The sequence below is a fragment of the Vigna umbellata genome, chromosome 10 (genome assembly GCF_029865625.1).
Source record: "Vigna umbellata cultivar VRB3 chromosome 10, Vumbellata_1.0, whole genome shotgun sequence".
In the NCBI taxonomy this organism is placed as follows: domain Eukaryota; kingdom Viridiplantae; phylum Streptophyta; class Magnoliopsida; order Fabales; family Fabaceae; genus Vigna; species Vigna umbellata.
In genome coordinates, this window is record NC_142174.1 from 16,049,129 (window position 1) to 16,066,939 (window position 17,811).

At 31.2% G+C, this 17,811-nt stretch overlaps 3 protein-coding genes across 3 annotated transcripts; 1 reads left to right on the top strand and 2 right to left on the bottom strand.

The window, feature by feature from the left end:
• Window positions 1-221: 221 nt before the first annotated feature.
• Window positions 222-2,744, bottom strand: LOC148192029 (uncharacterized). The gene is made up of 6 exons (XM_088099991.1): window positions 2,685-2,744; window positions 2,194-2,301; window positions 1,603-2,091; window positions 1,413-1,512; window positions 1,076-1,320; window positions 222-701 (listed from the first exon to the last, which is right to left on the bottom strand). Exons 1-6 carry the CDS (start codon window positions 2,742-2,744, stop codon window positions 222-224), a joined length of 1,482 nt encoding a protein of 493 aa, XP_087956117.1.
• LOC124830900 (uncharacterized) lies at window positions 2,347-5,103 on the bottom strand. The gene is made up of 4 exons (XM_047304765.2): window positions 4,294-5,103; window positions 4,088-4,190; window positions 3,230-3,435; window positions 2,347-3,096 (listed from the first exon to the last, which is right to left on the bottom strand). The coding sequence occupies exons 1-4, from the start codon at window positions 4,908-4,910 to the stop codon at window positions 2,823-2,825; spliced, it is 1,200 nt and encodes a 399-aa protein (XP_047160721.1). The 5' UTR covers window positions 4,911-5,103; the 3' UTR covers window positions 2,347-2,822.
• Window positions 5,104-11,224: 6,121 nt separating this feature from the next.
• LOC148192030 (eugenol synthase 1-like) lies at window positions 11,225-12,624 on the top strand. Its single transcript, XM_088100368.1, has 5 exons — window positions 11,225-11,422; window positions 11,506-11,640; window positions 11,712-11,949; window positions 12,047-12,250; window positions 12,346-12,624. The coding sequence occupies exons 1-5, from the start codon at window positions 11,240-11,242 to the stop codon at window positions 12,510-12,512; spliced, it is 927 nt and encodes a 308-aa protein (XP_087956494.1). The 5' UTR covers window positions 11,225-11,239; the 3' UTR covers window positions 12,513-12,624.
• The last annotated feature ends 5,187 nt before the right edge of the window (window positions 12,625-17,811 follow it).

Here is a 17,811-nt window from a genome sequence, read left to right on the forward strand (position 1 = left end):
GACGACATCTCGACTTATAATGACTTTCTTTGCTAAAGGATCAAACAATTTGAAGGCTTTGAATTCATCACTGACACCCAGGAATACACAACGCTTGCTTTCGTCATCAAGTTTGCTTCTCTTTTGATCGGGTATGTGAGCATGAGCTACACAACCAAAGACTCAAAAATAATCTACTCTTGGCTTTTCACCACACCAGGCTTCTTCGGGGGTTTTCTGTTCTACAGCTGAAGTTGAACTTCTGTTTTGTACATGCACGCAGGCCAAAACACTTTAGGAACTTGTTTCTCATTCAGTATTGCCCGTACTGCATTCATGATCATTTTGTTCTTCCGTTCAGCAACTCCATTTTGCTGAGGCGTGTAAGCAGTAGTTAATTGTCTGGAAATTCCTTGAGTTCTACAAAATTCTTCAAACTCCGTTGATGTAAATTCACCTCCTCGATCAGTCCTCAGACACGTAATGCACATACCAACTTCTTTTTCAACACCAACTTTGAATCTTTTGATCATAGTCAAAGCCTTGGATTTTTCTTGCAAAAAATAAATCCAAGTTTTACGAGAAAAATCATCAATGAAGGTTAATATATACCTCTTGTTGCTATTTGAAGATGGTGTGATGAGACCACAAATGTTAGCATGAATGAGTTGAAGTTCTCTTGAGGCCCTCCATAAGCATTTCTTTGGTATTGGCTCCCTTTGCTGTTTGCCAATGAGACATGTTTCACAAATTCTGTTTTGAAATTTCAGTGGTGGAAGTCCTGTGACCATTTCTTTGCTTGCAAGTGTGTTTAGTCCTTTGTAGCTAAGATGACCAAAAAGACAGTGCCACAAGTGTGTTTCTTGATTGAAACTAGTATTTGTTTGCATACACATCGATTCTTTAGGTGCTGCAAATGTTGTCACGTAAAACATTCTATTACCTTTCATTTTAGAGTGCATAATCAGCCCTTCTCTGGATGGAATATCTTGTAGCTACCTTGCTGGATTAAGATGGATAGGCCTTTCTCTTGAAGTTGGCCCAAACTAAGTAAATTATTCTTTAACTCAGGGACAAAATAAACATCTGATATTACCTGAGTAAAACCATTTATTTGTACCCGGATGCTTCCTTTTCCAACCACTGTCATTGTTGTATTATTTCCAAGCTTCACAGTTTTGCATAATCCTTCCTCAAAATCAGAAAAGCATTCCTTGCTTCTCGTCATATGGTTGCTGCAGCCGGAATCTAGAAACCATAGGTCCTCATGTGTGGTGTGATGAAGTTCTTCATATGCAACTAATAAAAGTTCATCTTCTTCATAAGTTTTGCATACTGAACCTGTTTTTCCCAATATGGACACTCATATTGGAAGTGACCCATTTTGTGACATTTAAAGCACTCAATGAGTGATTTATTCGATGATTGTCTACCTCTTCCACGTCCTCCTCTAAATACACCTCTACCACCCCTGCCCCTAGAAGGTCTACTACCATTTGTTACCTTCAGAACTTGTTCTTCTATTTGGAAGTCCTGCATATGTTGTTCATGCACCAAAAGACTGCCGTGTAGTTCATCTATAGTTAAAACATCCAAATCATTTGACTATTCTATCGAACATACAACATAGTTGAATTTCAATGTCAAGGATCTAAGTATTTTGCTGACAACAGTGCTTTCTTCCATTGCCTCACCATTTGATTTCATTTTGGTGACTACATGGAGAAGTCTGCCTATGTAGCCATCAACCGATTCTCCTTTCATAGTGTGCAATTCAAACTCTCTTCTTAGTACTTGAAGTTGTGCTCTTTTTACCCTTGTGGACCCTTGATATTTTCTCTGCATAGAGCTCCATATTTCCTTCGAACTTGCTTTGTTCAGAATAGTTTCAAGAATTTCCCTGTCTATGGCTTGGAACAAGAAATTCTTAACTTTCAAGTCCTTGAGCTTGGCCTCTTCAATAGCCTCCCGCTGAGCCTCTGTCAGTATAGTTCCAAGTGCAGAGGTTGGAATACCTTCTTCTATAAGACGCCACATTTCCTTACTTCTTAGAAAATTCTCCATTGTCATGGACCAAAAATCATAATTGCCATCAAACTTTGGAATGGCTGGCTGAACAAATTTTTCAGACTACATTGCGAACAAGCTTTGGTTCACTGTCTACACTCTCACACTCACAATGTTTTGGTTCACTGTCTGCACTCTCACACTCACAGTGTTTTCAGCCAGCCCTCTCTTATACTCAGTATTTCCACTCCTCACACTGTCACCAATATTTCCACTCCTCACACTGACACCCTGTATCAGGCCCCTTTTGGAGCTCTGTACCAATTGTAAAGTGCAATAAAAATGCTCACACACTGGAGGGAAGCAACTCACTGTGATATTATTAATGAATTGATCAAGGCTTATATAAGCCCAAATACAATAACAGAATGTAAGTGCAGTTAGCACATTTCGTGGTAAGTAAGTCCACGTTGTATACTAACAGTCCAAAAATAGTGGAAACAGAAAAAAGGTTCTCTGTAAACCAGATTTATTCAAAACTAATAAATCCTAATAAATCTTCACGTGACACTCATCTCATCAGTTGACCATGTTCAATTTTTGTTAGTCACTCGAGCTTTGTCAACAATCCTCAAAAGAATTACTCTAATGTGTAATTGGCTGGCACTGTTTGCAGGTCAATGAATTATGTGAATAGCCTTATGTAATGTGTGGCCACTTCTAATTTCTCTCATTGTCCTTGTGGTAATGAGCAACATTCCGTTTGAAAAAACTAAAGGAACCAAATTCCAGTACAGACTAATGCTACGCAAAAAATTTACACTTTGAATGGCAACTTAAGTCTTGTAAGTTGTGTGTGTGGTCGTAGTAAAACATTGTTTCAAAAATTCAGTAACCTGTGATAAGTACAGGTCTGGAAATGTCCTATAATGATCTACGTGGGGAGATAATCCAAAGTTAAAGGAGCTAACCCTCTTTGCCATTTTTCTCTGCTCTTCAATTAACGCTTCTACTGATTCAAATGGAACTACTTTGTCAGCTGTACTATACAGGTAAAGCTGAGGGCAAGGCTGGTGTTTCTTGAGCACATTCACAATCCTTGTTAATCTCCTGTTTTCAAGAGATAAAAAAATGCCCTTATCAGTTACCACCAAGCATTTTCAAGTATATTAAATATGTGAGGGCATATTAACAAACTTAGATAAGGGTATGATCCGTATAGGATTGCAGGGAAGAAAATTACTGATTCACATCTGGCAACTGCAAAACAAATGAGAATAACTTCTCTAATAGTGTCAAGACCACTGTTTCCATCTTGGAAGGTTGGTTTTGCTGAATATTTGACAAGCTAGCTTCAGTCTCTGATTTCTGTTTGCCTTCTACATCGACTACAGGTCCTAAAGAGCTGCGCTTCTTGAGTATAGCAGCAGAAAAGCCAGCAGCCCAGACCTACAGTCATGTTTACAGAGAAAACATGGAGGTAAAACAATTTGAGAATTCATAATCCGAGGAATTACCAGCCAAGAAGAATGAACAGCAAATCATGGTAGTTTACGAAAGGATTAAAGAGGCTATGTTTGGATATTTAGAGGAATATTTAACAAAAGGATTGCAGGATTACATGTTACCCATTAATCTTTACATGACATGTAATTGAGCATTAATGATTATTTCCTGTAAACTGTAAAATTTAATGATTATTACCATCAAAATATCATTTGATTCCAATCCACTCCATTCTATTCTATCAATTCAAAAGTAACATAAGAAATGTAAGCCTTGAATAACAGATTCTAAACTGCTAATCCCTGCATTATTTTAAACACGGCACACGATGTCACAGTTTTCTTTTCAATCAAAAAGGTGCAGGGTAGACCAGAGAGTAAGGGGAGGTAACAAAATCAAGAGAAAACAAAGCAAAGTAAAACACAGTTTCGCCAGCCAAAGTTCACAAATATACTCCAAACCATAGCACTGCAGTAACAGCAGAGTTTAGAAATGCCAATTTTTTTAAACAAATGGTGGATCCCCTATTTCAAGGCTTAAGCAACGGGATACTCCTAGTAAACAATAATAAATTAGAATGTTCGTGTTTAAAAACCTGTGGATTGAAAGGTTCTCCTCCTCCCGAATCAACAATGCAACCCTTAATCTTCTCCATGAGATCATCACTACCCAGAATTCGAGCCAGAATGTAGCCATAACTGCAAAGAAAAAGAAAGTTACATACACAAATGTGAAACAAGGACTGGTCACTAGGAGGGGTCGTTTGGAAATAGCAGAACGATTAACAACAAGTGCACATACACAAACCAACCCGTGTTGCTGAAAGTGTGAAAAACCAAGCTTCGTTCCCTTCCATCTTGTTCCTCAAGAGACAACCAAGAAACGAGGTGGTCGGCAAGATGAGAGATTCGGGTCTCGAGGACGTGGCCGAGGTCAATTCGAAATAGCTCCTCGACATCGACGACGAAGGTAACCGCGTTGAAGCCACGCGAATTGTACCACTCCACGTACCTCTTGAGGTGCTTGGTCCTCGCTCCGAGCCACCCCAGCAGGACCACCGTGGCCACGCGGTCTTTGGCTCCGTAAAGTGTGGCGCTTGGAGTGTGGGAAGCGGGATTCCAGACGAAGGCACCACCACCTTGTGGTTGAGAGAGGAAGGGGTTGTTGGGAGCATTAGGGAGGTGGGAGGAAGAGTTTAGGGATTGGAAAGAGGTGAGAGAGGAGAAGAAGAAGTTACGGGGATTGGAATCTGGAGGAATGGGGCGGCGCGTGAGAGAGGAGGAGATTGCCGTGGTGGAAACGGCGCGTTGTAAGGAAAGACAAGCGCTAGAGCGTGAGAATGAGTTCGATTTGCAGAAAAAGTGTCGACCCAGAGTGGAGGGTCTTAACATGAGCTCAGCTTGGGTGACCATCATCATCGTACAAAACAACACAAACACAACAGGATTATCAGAATTCAGATCCAATGCCAATTCCTGAGGCTTTGTTTTCTTCTCCAACGTGCGCTAACGTGGACAGTGAACTCTTGTTAAGAGTATCATATAAATGAGACAATATTAGGAAAAAATTGAATTACAGAATACAATTTATATAATCCAATAGACATAGTTACAACCGAGTTTCAAAAAATCTGCAAGAACACTCCTCTTCTAGTTTGGAGGGGGCAAATGAAATGAAGGAAAAATTTGGAGGTGCAAGAAGAAAACAATGTGGTGTAGGAAGAAGCCCCCACGCTGAATCATGTGTAGACCCAGTTAAATGGATAAGGCTGGCCACTCCTAAGCTATTTCCACCCTGTGTTTTTCCTAAGTTCACCTACATCATTACATGTAAGTTTTTTTGCAAAAAAGATCTCTTGACAAATACATTTCCATTATTCAATAAACGGTAGAAACATGTTTTCATCATGTATGAAAAAAATCATTTTTTTCATTTAGTTTCAAGGGCGTGTATCAAAACAATATTCACTGTCAATGTGTTTTTATTTTGTGTTTAATCACAATATCAAATGGGAAGGCATTTTCGTTATTTTAGTTTTTTCTTTTATGAAAATATTATAAAATATAAATTTATTCATATTGTATAATTCATTATGTGTATAATTTATTTTTTAAAAGCAATCAGATTAATGATTGTATCGATAATCTTTTTTAAATGAAATTAAATTAGTTATGACACGCTTTATCTTTTTAAAAGCAGCTTAATTAAGTATGATAAAAGTAACCTTTTCATTGAAAATGAAGTAATTACGCTAGAATTTGTAATTAATAATGCAATTGAATTACTTGTCGTACAAATTACATTTTTTAATAGTAACCCAGCTAATTATTATACAAAATGCTTCTATTTACTTTAGCTTAATAAACCACGGTTTCTCCATTTTCTTCTGTCACTTTCAAACATTATATAAAAATAATATTTTTAAATAAAATGAATAATATATAAATAAAAAAACTCACGAATATATTTTTTATAATTTTTGAGTTGAAAGTAGAATTATAATATATTATTGAGGCGGTTTAAGATTCATTTGGTGTATATCTCTCTTCTATTGAAATCTATTTCAAAAAATGCTTTACGAAAAATATTTTAAAAATTCGTGTAAAAAAAAGAGATATCTTAATAAATTTTAGAGTTTAAATACCAATTGTCCAACTGATAGTTTAATATTACAAAATAGTGGAGGAAACGGGTGTATTATAGTTACAATTTAGAAAAAGTTAATGACGATATTGATTAAATTAAAGGAAGAGCACTACCAAGATAATCTCCAATATAGTTGGGTTAAATATGTTTTTAGTCCCTAAACTATTGGTCGTTTCTGGTTTTCGTCCCTGTTTCAAAGTAAGGTACAATTTGGTCCTCATTCTTTTCGAAACGTTCGTTTTAGTCCTCGAAAACTAAACACTGGTTAAAAATTTGGTCCTCAACAGCAAATGAGGACTAAAACCAAAATTCTGAGGACTAAAACGAACGTTTCAAAAAGAATGAGACCAAATTGTTCCTTACTTTGAAAGAGGGACGAAAACCAGAAACGACCAATAGTTTAGGGACTAAAAACATATTTAACCCAATATAGTTTAATAAATATTTGACTAATTTGGAGATTTTAATTTGTTACTAAAAGTTAAAGAAAATATTATAAGACGTAAAATTTAAGAAAAAACTATGATTTCTAAATATTAAAAGGAAATAGTTCAAAATAATACATGCATAACTCTTCTCTTACCTAGGCTTAGGCATCATTAGCATAAAAGGTAAACACACAATTTTTTATACAATCTTTAACTAAAAAGAGAGAGACAAATTTCGCTTTATATTTAATGAATTATATATAAATTTACTCAATGGTAAAAAAATGTGCCAAATAATTTATTGTTAATATTTGTTCTACCAATACAAGTTTTTCAATAAACTCATTCCTTTTGAAATCAATATGGTTTATAAGTTTTAAAATACCATGTTGCGATATGTTTGAGAATATTTTCTTTTCTTTTACAAAAATACTTCCATAAAATTAAAAAACATTCAATTCATCTTAAATTTTTTTGTAATGATTTAAAAATTGGTAGGTGCTGTTATCGCATAGATAATTTTTAATTGAAGAATATGTTGAATATACTGTTATCGTTTTTGGTACTAGTTTTGAGAGGGAATAGTGTGCTTTTTCTTTCTTATTTTACCAAAGGAAAATGACACTTGAACAACCATTTTTGACAACATTTAGACACGCGCACACGTGTCAAAATCTGAGTGGTCCATTTTCATTTAATTTTTCCAACTGGACCACTCAGATTTTGACACGTGTGCGCGTGTCTAAATGTTGTCAAAAATAGTTGTTCAAGTATCATTTTCCTTTACCAAATGTCCACGTTAACAAACATAAAATTAATAATATTATTATTCAATTTTTAATTATACATTATTATCAGGCGGCGAAGCATAACAAACCATTACAACGACTAACTTTAGTTTACATAAAACCTTTTGTTTGAATTTCATTGTCGCTATTATTAAAAAAAAAAGGCTGACGTTAAGGCCTAGAAATTTTCAGTTGAATTCCATTACCACCATTACGTTTATTTTAATCATAATTAGAGTTTCCATACTGAAATGTTTAAACCCTTAATTTCTTATGTTTTCTTTTAGTCCAAGAGAATATTAAGCTTAGAAAAGGAAGGGTAAGAAAAATAAAAAAGAGAATGAAAGAAAAGGATCACAAAAATCAAATTTATGTTATTCCAAATTCATAATTCATGCTTACACTTTAGAAAAATAAAATAAGAGAATGAAACAAAACTTATCACAAAAGTACTGTATATATATAAAAATAATAGTAATTTAGTCTAACATTCAAAATTTCTTTTTTCAAAAATAATTTCAATTTTACCCTTATCTTTTCATAAAAAGTAGCATCACATTTTTTATAACATTTTTTATAATTGTTCTTACTGAATGTATGCGGTAAAGATGTTTTTTCTTCACGACTTTTTCACACGATATTCGTTTACCTAACATTTTGTGTTCCTGATTGAAAGGGAATGTTTGCAAACGATTATTCAAAGCTCAAGTCATCACTTGATCGGAGAGTTTAGGTCAAATTTTGATTAAATACAAAAGGTAAAAGTCAAATTATCATTAATGTACTATTTATAGGATTACCTTATTGACCATGGACCTCACTGGAATGGGTTAGAGTTTATGGGTTTATAGGTCCTATGACCCAATGACCAATATATTTGTGGAACAAGTTTTGTTTTTTTCTAAGTCATGTGATAATGGAGTATCCTAGCATGTGTTAATAGATATCGGTATTCCACATTCGCCTTGGTCTTTCTTAAAGCATCTTAAGGTTCTTACGTTGATTGCAGACTACCCAATACCATGTTTTCGATAACTGACCTCCAATATATCTAAGTTGTAGATCGTGATTAGCAGGATCGATAGGTCTTTAGTAGCCATATACAGTACAAAATTAATTACTTTTTCTTTAGGAAATATCCTTATTTTTTATTTTGAGTAATGATGGAATATAAGCTATTTTATGTAAAGCGAAATACTTATTATTTTTTTAAACTTGGAATGAAAAAAACATCGTTGTTTGTAGGTATCTATAAATAAAATTCATGACATATACTTGGTATTTGTAGTATTTATTACTTATAAGTAGTGGATATTTTAATACCTTTTTCATAAACGAGTCAAATTCAAGTATCGTACTATTCGTAACGGATATTTGTTACCTGAAAAAAATTAAAATTAAAATTAAATTTTAATTTATGTTTTATTAAATTAAATTTAATTAAAATTAATATTTAATTTATATTTTATTATGTTAAATTTAATTAAAATTCATATTTATTTTGTATTATAGTTTATATTTTTCTTGTAATTTTATTTATATTTTATTTTAAAAATGTATAAAACATTTTTTAAAATATTTATATATAGTTTTAAATATTTTTTAAATAAATAGATAAACAACAATAACAAATTAATTTTCTTACGGTTTAGATAACGGATAGATTGTGTTTTACCATACTTGTTGTCTAAGAAGAATAAATTAAAGTCAAACTTCAACTATTAGAATAAAATATTGCTCCAAGCCACCTAACTACAATTATTAAGCAATAATAAAATGGAGTAAAATGTGATTTCATTTTTATTAATTTTTAAATATATTAAATACTTTTTAAAAACATCCTTTCAAAATTTAAATATAATTTTAGTTGTTACTAACATTTTTTGACGTAGATATATATATGTTTTAACATGTGAATCTAAACCATCATTACATTTTTTTAGATTTTATTAAATGAAAGGTATAATTGTCAATTGAGAGGTGCAAGTTGAAATAAGTGAGGTACAGAGAGGAACTTTCTTCTAACATTTATGCTTGCAAAAGATTATTCAAAACTTAAGTCAACACTTGATAGAAGAGTTTAGGTCAAATGTGGATTAAATGCGAAAAGTAAAAATCAAATAATCATTGATATATACTATTTATAAGATTACTTTGTTGACCATGGACCCCACTTGAATGACCAGGTCTGATGGGTCCATAGGTCCTAAGATCCAATGACCAACTTACATATGAAGCAAGTCTTGTTTTTTTCTTCTTCTAAATCACGTGATAGTGGAGTGTCCTTAGCATGTGTTAATAGACATTGGTATTCGACATCCAATATCAAGTTCTCGATAACCGACCTCCAATATACCTAAGTTGTAGATTGTGATTAGCAGGATTGATAAGTCTTTTCAATCGTATACACTACAAAATTAATTACTTTTTTTTTGTAGGAAATATCCTTATTTGTTATTTTAAGTTATGGAATATAAGATTTTTTTATGTAAAGGGAAATACTTATTTTTTAGAATACAAAAATATTCGTGTTGTAGGTATTTACGAATAATATTCATGACGTATACTTAATATTTGTAATATTTATTACTTATAAGTAGCAAATATTTTAATACTCTTTTATAAACGAGTCAAATTCGAGTATGATACTATTCGTATTCCTAAGTATTTGATACATGGAAAAAAATAAAAATAAAATTTATATTTTATTAAATTTAATTTAATTAAAACTAATATTGAATTTATATTTTATTACATTAAATTTAATTAAAATTAAAATTTAATTTATATTATAGTTCATATTTCTATATAATTTTATTTAGATTTTACATTAAAAATTTACAAAACATCTTTTTTAAACATGTATGGATATTTTTTAAATGAATAGACAAACAATGAATTGAGTAATAAATTAATTTTTTTAACGGTTTAGAAATGAATGTGTTTTATCCTACTTGTTGTCATATGGGAAGAATAAATTAAACAAACTTAAACAAGTAGAATAAAATATTGTTCCAGGCCACCTAACTACAATTATTAAACAATAATATAAAATGGAGTAAAATGTGATTTCACTTTTATTAAGTTTTAAATATATTAAATACTTTTTAAAAAAAATCCTTTCAAAATTTAAATATATTTTTAGTTACTAACATTTTTTGACGTAGATATATATACGTTTTAACGGGTGAATCGAGTAAATTTAATTAGATTTATAACTAATACTATGTTCATATCTATTACGTAAGTTTTAAGTTTATAACTATTATTGAGGAAGGCTTAAAAGATATTTAAAATTTTGAAGAAAATAAAGTTTTGTATTTAAATTTAAAAACTAAAAACATTATGAATTTTCTTTTTCTGGGAGACATGTTATTATTTTAAAAAATTTATAAGGACGACAAATTATGTTAAAAAAAATCGAAGGCAACAAAATCAAACCTCCATCAGCCACTCCAACACTTGTATAATTTTCGTACACATAAAAGATACATTATGTTATATTCATCGAATGAATTGAGATAGTTAATTTGGAGCCCACTACCAAAAACTAGATAGTTAATTTTGATTCTAAACACGTTACTACTCAGTGGAAAATTTGGCCAATAAAAGTATAAGTGGTTCAAGATTTTAATTTATTTTAATAAATGCGAGCTACTTTAAGACATAACATCACAGTCAAATAATAAAATAAAATAAAATAAAATAAAATAAAATAAAATAAACATCAGATTCGTATCTTTCATTATTATTCACACTTCACTTGGCTTATATTGAGACCGAAACTGTCCTAATAGGAGGCGAATTCATCCCTAAATTCATCATATCCTCAAACTCAGTGCTTCTATTTTGATCTGAACTATACGCTAAAGTTATTATTGTTGAATGGCAGCGAAGAGCAAAATCCTGGTTCTTGGAGGAACAGGATACCTAGGAAAATTCATAGTTAAGGCGAGCACAGAAGCAGGGCATCCCACGTTTGTGTTGGTCAGAGAGAACACTGTTTCAAATCCTGAAAAGTCTAAACTTATTGAGACCTTCAAGACCTCTGGAGCCACTCTGCTTTATGTATGTTCTTTTCTTTTCATCTAGGTGAAAAATTCGGATAGTGTTTCAAATTTTGATAAAAGTCCCTGTGGGTGATTTTGCAGGGTGATCTAAGTGATCACGAAAGCCTTGTTAAGGCATTGAAGGAAGTTGATGTTGTAATATCTGCAGTGGGTGGAGAGCAGATAGATGATCAAGTGAAGCTCATTGCAGCAATTAAACAAGCTGGAAACATCAAGGTACATGCATAATATCGTTTGTCACAAAACATTGAATCAGACATATTGATCTCTGTTTGTTCTGTCATCAGAGGTTCCTCCCATCGGAATTCGGGCTTGATCCGGACCGTCACAATGCAGTTGAGCCAGTGATTAGCTATCTTGAGGGAAAAGCGAAAATCAGAAGGGCAATTGAAGCTGAAGAAATCCCTTACACGTATGTCTGTTCAAATGCCTTTGCTGGTTACTGGGTGTCTACACTGGGACAAGAAAATATCACAGCCCCTCCTCGGGACAAGGTTGTCATTCTAGGAAATGGAAACGTCGAAGGTGAGCTAAATTATCCATTACAGTTTTTCGTACAAGTAAAAGATAACAGATATGCAATAGAATTGTCTGAGTTGTGCGTTTGAAATGTTTGTTTAAGGTGTTTTTGTGACTGAGGAAGACGTTGGAACTTACACCATTAAAGCAGTGGAGGATCCAAGAACCTTGAACAAAAATCTTTACCTCAGACCCCCTGCAAATTTTCTGACCTTCAACCAGTTGGTGTCCTTGTGGGAGAACAAGATTAAGAGTACCCTTGAAAAAGACTACATCCTGGAAGAACAACTTCTTAAGCTCATCCAGGGTCAGTGTGTTATAATTAACTTAATCAATGTTATGTGAAGGCAATTAAATACATTTACATTTAATTAACCTTAATGATTTTGTTTATATATGCAGAGTCTCCTTTTCCTTCTAACTTTACGTTAGCATTAGGCCACTCATTGTGGGTAAAGGGAGATTGTTCAAACTTTGAGATAGAGCCTTCTTTTGGAGTGGAAGGTTCTAAACTTTATCCTGAGGTTAACTACACCACGGTGGATGATTATTTGAACGCGTTTGTCTGAAATCCAGGGAATAAAATCAGAACATTCTGTGAATTATTCAAGAATTTGTACTTTGTCTTTCAAGTAATTAGTTACTTAATCTTATGTTGTTGTCACAAGAGTCCCTCTATTATGACTCTGTTATTGTTCGCTTGGCTTGGCTCTGTTTTAAACTTCTCATAATATAATGTTCTATCTATCATTACCATTCGTTTTTTACTGTGATATTGCTTGCAATAATTTTAAATCCTCTTATTGTGTCCTCTATTATATTTCTACTAATTTTATTTTAAATAACTCTACTGCAATTGAATGCATTTTATAATTCTAAAACATTAAATTATTTACCTTTTCATTTGTAAAAAAGTAAATTTTTTTTATTAAAAACCATCTAGAAAGATGTATTAAAAACCTAAACTCAAAATATGATATATCTAATCATCAAATATATACGGAGCATATGAGGTGTAGTTTTAAAAATAATTTCATTCGTTCAAAAATATAATTAAATTACTTAAAAATTCTTAAACTTTAATGTAAAATTAAAATTCATCTATATTCTAAACATATTTTAAACATATTGTTTAGTCTTCAAATCTTAAAAATTAATAAATATAATTTTTTAAATTAGTTAAATTATTTTTTTTAACATATTAAATATATTTTAGTATAGTCTTCGAATTCTTTACACACATTCTAATTTAAAAGTCAATCTAAAATAGACTTTAACAAATAAAAAAAATAAAATTAACATTTTTAAATTAAAATAATTATATTTATTATTTTTAATATTTAAAAATCAAAATATCAAAATTTAGAATATAAATAAATTCCAATTCTATATGAAAATTTAGAAAATAAAATCATACATAAATTATTAAAAGGACAACAATAAACTGATTTACGTATACTACTTTACTTTTTATGTTACGACGTGGTTGGTTGAACTATGTACATTTACTTTGGTGCGAATGGTGTGCACCCTTCTCTTTCAATAACTTTTTAAGGATAAACATTACGTATTTCATTTCTCATAAATCCTATGTTATTTGGTCATAATTTCGTTTTCATTTTTTAAAAAAAAGACCAAATTTCCATTACTCAAATTTTCCCAAAGAAGACACCTTGAAAGACAATACTGTACTAAATTTAAAATTTGAAAACTTCGGTTATGAGCTCCCTATCATCAAATCACCAACTTCTTTGATGAAGAACTTACATCTTCAATCCTAACAATTACATAAATTAGTTTTATTTCGTTTTCTTTAAGGCTGTAACTTTTTTTTTCAATAAAACAAGGCCTGGCCTGAACGTAAATAATAATAAAAATAAATTTAGAGGTTAGAAGTTTGTGCAAGCTATTGTAACCTCCCATTATGTCAAATTTAGCGGGTTTATAATAGTAACAGAGTATAAATGCTGCTATTCCAAATGATATATTATATAATATGAGCAGTTGACCACCCAAAAATAATACTTTTGCTGGTAATTTCTTCATGCGCCACTTTCTATTAAATAATCACCAGCCATGCATCTAAGTATTCATTAAAATTTAATATGCAGAATTAATTAACCCATCTATTCATTCATCTTCATCTTCTACTTTCTACCTTCCCCACCTTCCCCAGTTAAACAGTTCCCTTCTCCACATACCAATGGAATAACTACATATAAAGTCACTTTTCTTTTTATAATCATGCAGTCATTAAATTCCTTTACATACATTCTAATATTTATAATTTATTCTAACATAAAAAAAAAATCATTAATTAAGCAACTCATAGTTGTCCCGTAACTCACAAACTACCTGTATCTCAAATACTTAATTAATTATTTAATTATTATTTTTATATTCAAATAATTAGTTATTTTATTATTAGAAATAAAGAAAAGAATATATACAACTGAATTGTTGGCTGTTATGAATTACCAACTTTGCGATTTGAAGATGATATAAGTAAAGAAAATAATTTATTTGTTGACTATTTTAAACAAATATACCCCATTATCTAATAGAAGAATATCATGATGAATATTTGTTAAGTTGTAATTCATTTTAAAGATTATTTCTGATTAATTAACAGAGTAAAAAAACTTATACTAATACACATAGATTAAACCATCAAAGAACGACAGGTTAAAAGTTTTGCATTAGTCCTAACAATTTTTGGCAGTTTCCTTGTAACCATTAAAAACATAGTCAGCAGATGTTCCAAACAAAACTATTAAGTATATAAAAGGAGTTCATTTTGACTAAGTAAATTATAAATGAAATTTTTAACAAATTTTCCAAATAAAATTTATCAGAGTTGTTTTAAAATTTATTCTAATTGAAAAGAGAAAGCTCTAACTTTATTAGCAATTTATTCTTACTTTTTTGAAAGGGAATAATTGAGGTTATTTTTTACCTCGACCAAATCAAAGTCAAGTTTGAACGAGAAAAAATAAAACCTCTCCTTATGTAAGCAACTCAATTATCATTACTAAAATAATGTCAACAATAATAATATAATGAATAAATGAAGAGGACAATAAAAAAAACCGCATCGTCGATCCAATACATCACATATATTTTATTATAATATTTTCTTTCTCATCTAATATACGGATTCTTTTGAGTACAAAGTTTCACGAGATAAAATAAGAGATTAATACGAGTTTATATACACATAAGATACCTCAATTAGTAAGAGGTCTTTTGGAGTAGTACCAAAAGTAAATCCGTGAAAGCTTAGTCTAAAACAGAGCTCATAGTTCAGGTCTGGAGTGGAAAAAAAATATGTACATGCACATAAAATCCATGAATATTTACGAATGATAAATAAAAATATTTATTTGATAATAGACGGACAAATATTTGAATATATATATATATATAGTTTACATGAATAGTATAAAAAAATTCATAAATATTTTTTTATAGATATCGAACCGATAATAGAATGAATATATTTTTTTTGAATAGAATATATATAGTACATTATCCATATCTAACACATTTTCTATTACATTTCACACGTTCTTGTCACAATTGACGAAGAAAACTAATTTTGTTGATTGGAGTTTGTTTATAAAACTCTCATCGGTTTCCAAAAAGTATGGGAAGTAGTTGAAAATGACACCAAAAACCATCAAACATTGAAGATTAGACAATTGCTTAACTTGTTGTGTTGAGAGCATCACAAAAGTGAAGGACAAACCAACCATATATACACTCGTTGTATCAAGTTATCGATGAGTCCAATTTGGAGAAGATAACAAATGTTAAATTTTCAAAAGAAGCATGAGATATATTGGAGAAAACCTATAAAAGGAGACAATCATGTAAAGTAGATCAGACTTCGAACTCTAAAAAACAAGATTGAAAGCATGAGGATGAAAGAAGTTGAAGGAGTTACCAAGTCCGTCTCTCATTTTGAGACCATGATGAATCAACTTGGAAGGAATGGTGAAACACTTCCCAATTGCTGAGTGGTGGAGAAAATTTTAAGGTCGTTAACTAACAACTGTGAGAATATAGTATATGTCATTGAACAATCCAATGGTTTGTCAATGCTCTTAATTAAAGAGCTTGTTGGGTCACTTGAGGCTCATGAGCAGCTAAAAAAAGAAGCAAAAGTTACTTGATAAACTACTCCAAATAAAGGGAGAAACTCAGAACACTCAAAGCATAAGTTGATACCAAAGAAGTATAAGCGATCTTGGTGGTAGAAGTCGTGGAAAGGAAAAAGAGAAAGAAAAGTCCAACAAAAAAATTCGTGTGTGAAACAAGTTGGCCACAACGACAAAAAAGAACTCAGAAACGTTTAAGTTTAAGGAAAAAAAGGATTTTGTTGTGTAAACTTAAATATGAGTAGTGTCAAGTTGTTAAATTAATTGTCTTAGAAAATTAATTGTAGAAGTTGTCAATGTTTCTAATAATAATGATTAAAACATATGTAATAATATAATTAATGAACATAGTTGAAGGTCATGTCAAATGATAAATAATTCTTGTATTGCTTAATATATATAAACTACAAGTCATATTACAGAATTTATTTCTCAGAAAGATTTTTCTTGTCAAGACAGAAGACCAACTTCTTAAGAACATCCAGGGTCAGTGTATATACTCTCTGTGACCATAATGAATCAAGTTACTTGATCAATATTTAAATTGTCCAGTGAATTCAATGCAATGCTTTTACACTTTTGTTGTGATCTTATTTTTCTGTGCAGAGTCTCTTTTCCCTTCCAATTTCATTTTAGCAATATGCCATGCAATGCTGGTTAGGGAAGTTACTTCCAACTATGAGCTTGACCCTTCTTTCAGCGTGGAAGCTTCGGAAATTTATCCCGAAGGTCAAATACAATACCGCCGACAACTATTTGAATGCGTTCGTCTGAAATCTATGGAAATGCGTAGCTGCCAATAAACTACTGCACCCGATTCAATAAAAGCAGCATTTGTGTTGTCTTTCTGTTGGTTAGTTACTTGTGCTTTGTGTTTTCTACAAAAGGAGCACTTTTACTGTATATTTCAACTTGGTAAAAGTTCTTCGACTAAAATAGAGCAAATGACACACTTTTACATTTGACACAGAATTAAAGATAAAATAATCATAAAAATATAAAATTTTATAATTTAAAAAAATAAATAAAGATAGTGTCAAATAAATGTAAATATGTAGGTATGTCAAAAAATTATTTTTCAATAAAGTAACATTAATGTTCTGTCACTGTTTCTTTTAGTAGATCGGGTTAAGATTCAATTGCAGGATATGATTAGTTTTACATTAGAGGTATAATATATTAGTATGCAATTTATGAGATTTTTGAGTTCTAAAACTATAGTAACTGGTATTGTAGTATAATATCAAAGTTATTCATTCTGTTTATAAGCATAAATAAGTTGTGCAGGTGATAATACCAATAATTACTCGATTGTAGAAAGATTGTGTGGCGAGATGTTAAGATTTAACTATAGGACATAAGCTTCGAAATAATACACATACTTGTAAATGATGGCTACAACTAAGAAATATAAAAACTTATTTTTTTAAACAAACCATGCTTCACAAAAAGCATAAAAAGTGTATGGGTGTTTGAGTGAATTTTAATTCACACTAGTAAAAAAAAGCTTTTTTAACGCGCTATATACGTCTCCGTTCTACTGAAACCGAAGCGTATAAAAGTGCGGTGGCATTTCGGTAAATATTGAGCAGTTATATGCCTCAGTTATATTTGAACCGATGCCTATAGATGTTACTGTCTCGAGTAGAAGGCCAACCGAGGCATATAATATAAATTTTAAATGGTTTAGGCACCGGTTCGCTGTGTA

Coding starts and splice junctions, on each gene's coding strand:
- LOC148192030 (XM_088100368.1), top strand. CDS start 11,240: ATGGCAGCGAAGAGCAAAATCCTGGTTCTTGGAGGAACAGGATACCTA. Junction 11,423..11,505: donor CTGGAGCCACTCTGCTTTAT/GTATGTTCTTTT, acceptor GTGATTTTGCAG/GGTGATCTAAGTGATCACGA. Junction 11,950..12,046: donor AGGAAATGGAAACGTCGAAG/GTGAGCTAAATT, acceptor TGTTTGTTTAAG/GTGTTTTTGTGACTGAGGAA.
- LOC148192029 (XM_088099991.1), bottom strand. CDS start 2,744: ATGTTGCTCATTACCACAAGGACAATGAGAGAAATTAGAAGTGGCCAC. Junction 1,321..1,412: donor TAGAGGAGGACGTGGAAGAG/GTAGACAATCAT, acceptor TGGGAAAAACAG/GTTCAGTATGCAAAACTTAT. Junction 702..1,075: donor AAATAAATGGTTTTACTCAG/GTAATATCAGAT, acceptor ATTGGCAAACAG/CAAAGGGAGCCAATACCAAA.
- LOC124830900 (XM_047304765.2), bottom strand. CDS start 4,910: ATGATGATGGTCACCCAAGCTGAGCTCATGTTAAGACCCTCCACTCTG. Junction 4,191..4,293: donor AGCAACACGGGTTGGTTTGT/GTATGTGCACTT, acceptor TTTTCTTTGCAG/TTATGGCTACATTCTGGCTC. Junction 3,436..4,087: donor GAGAACCTTTCAATCCACAG/GTTTTTAAACAC, acceptor ACATGACTGTAG/GTCTGGGCTGCTGGCTTTTC.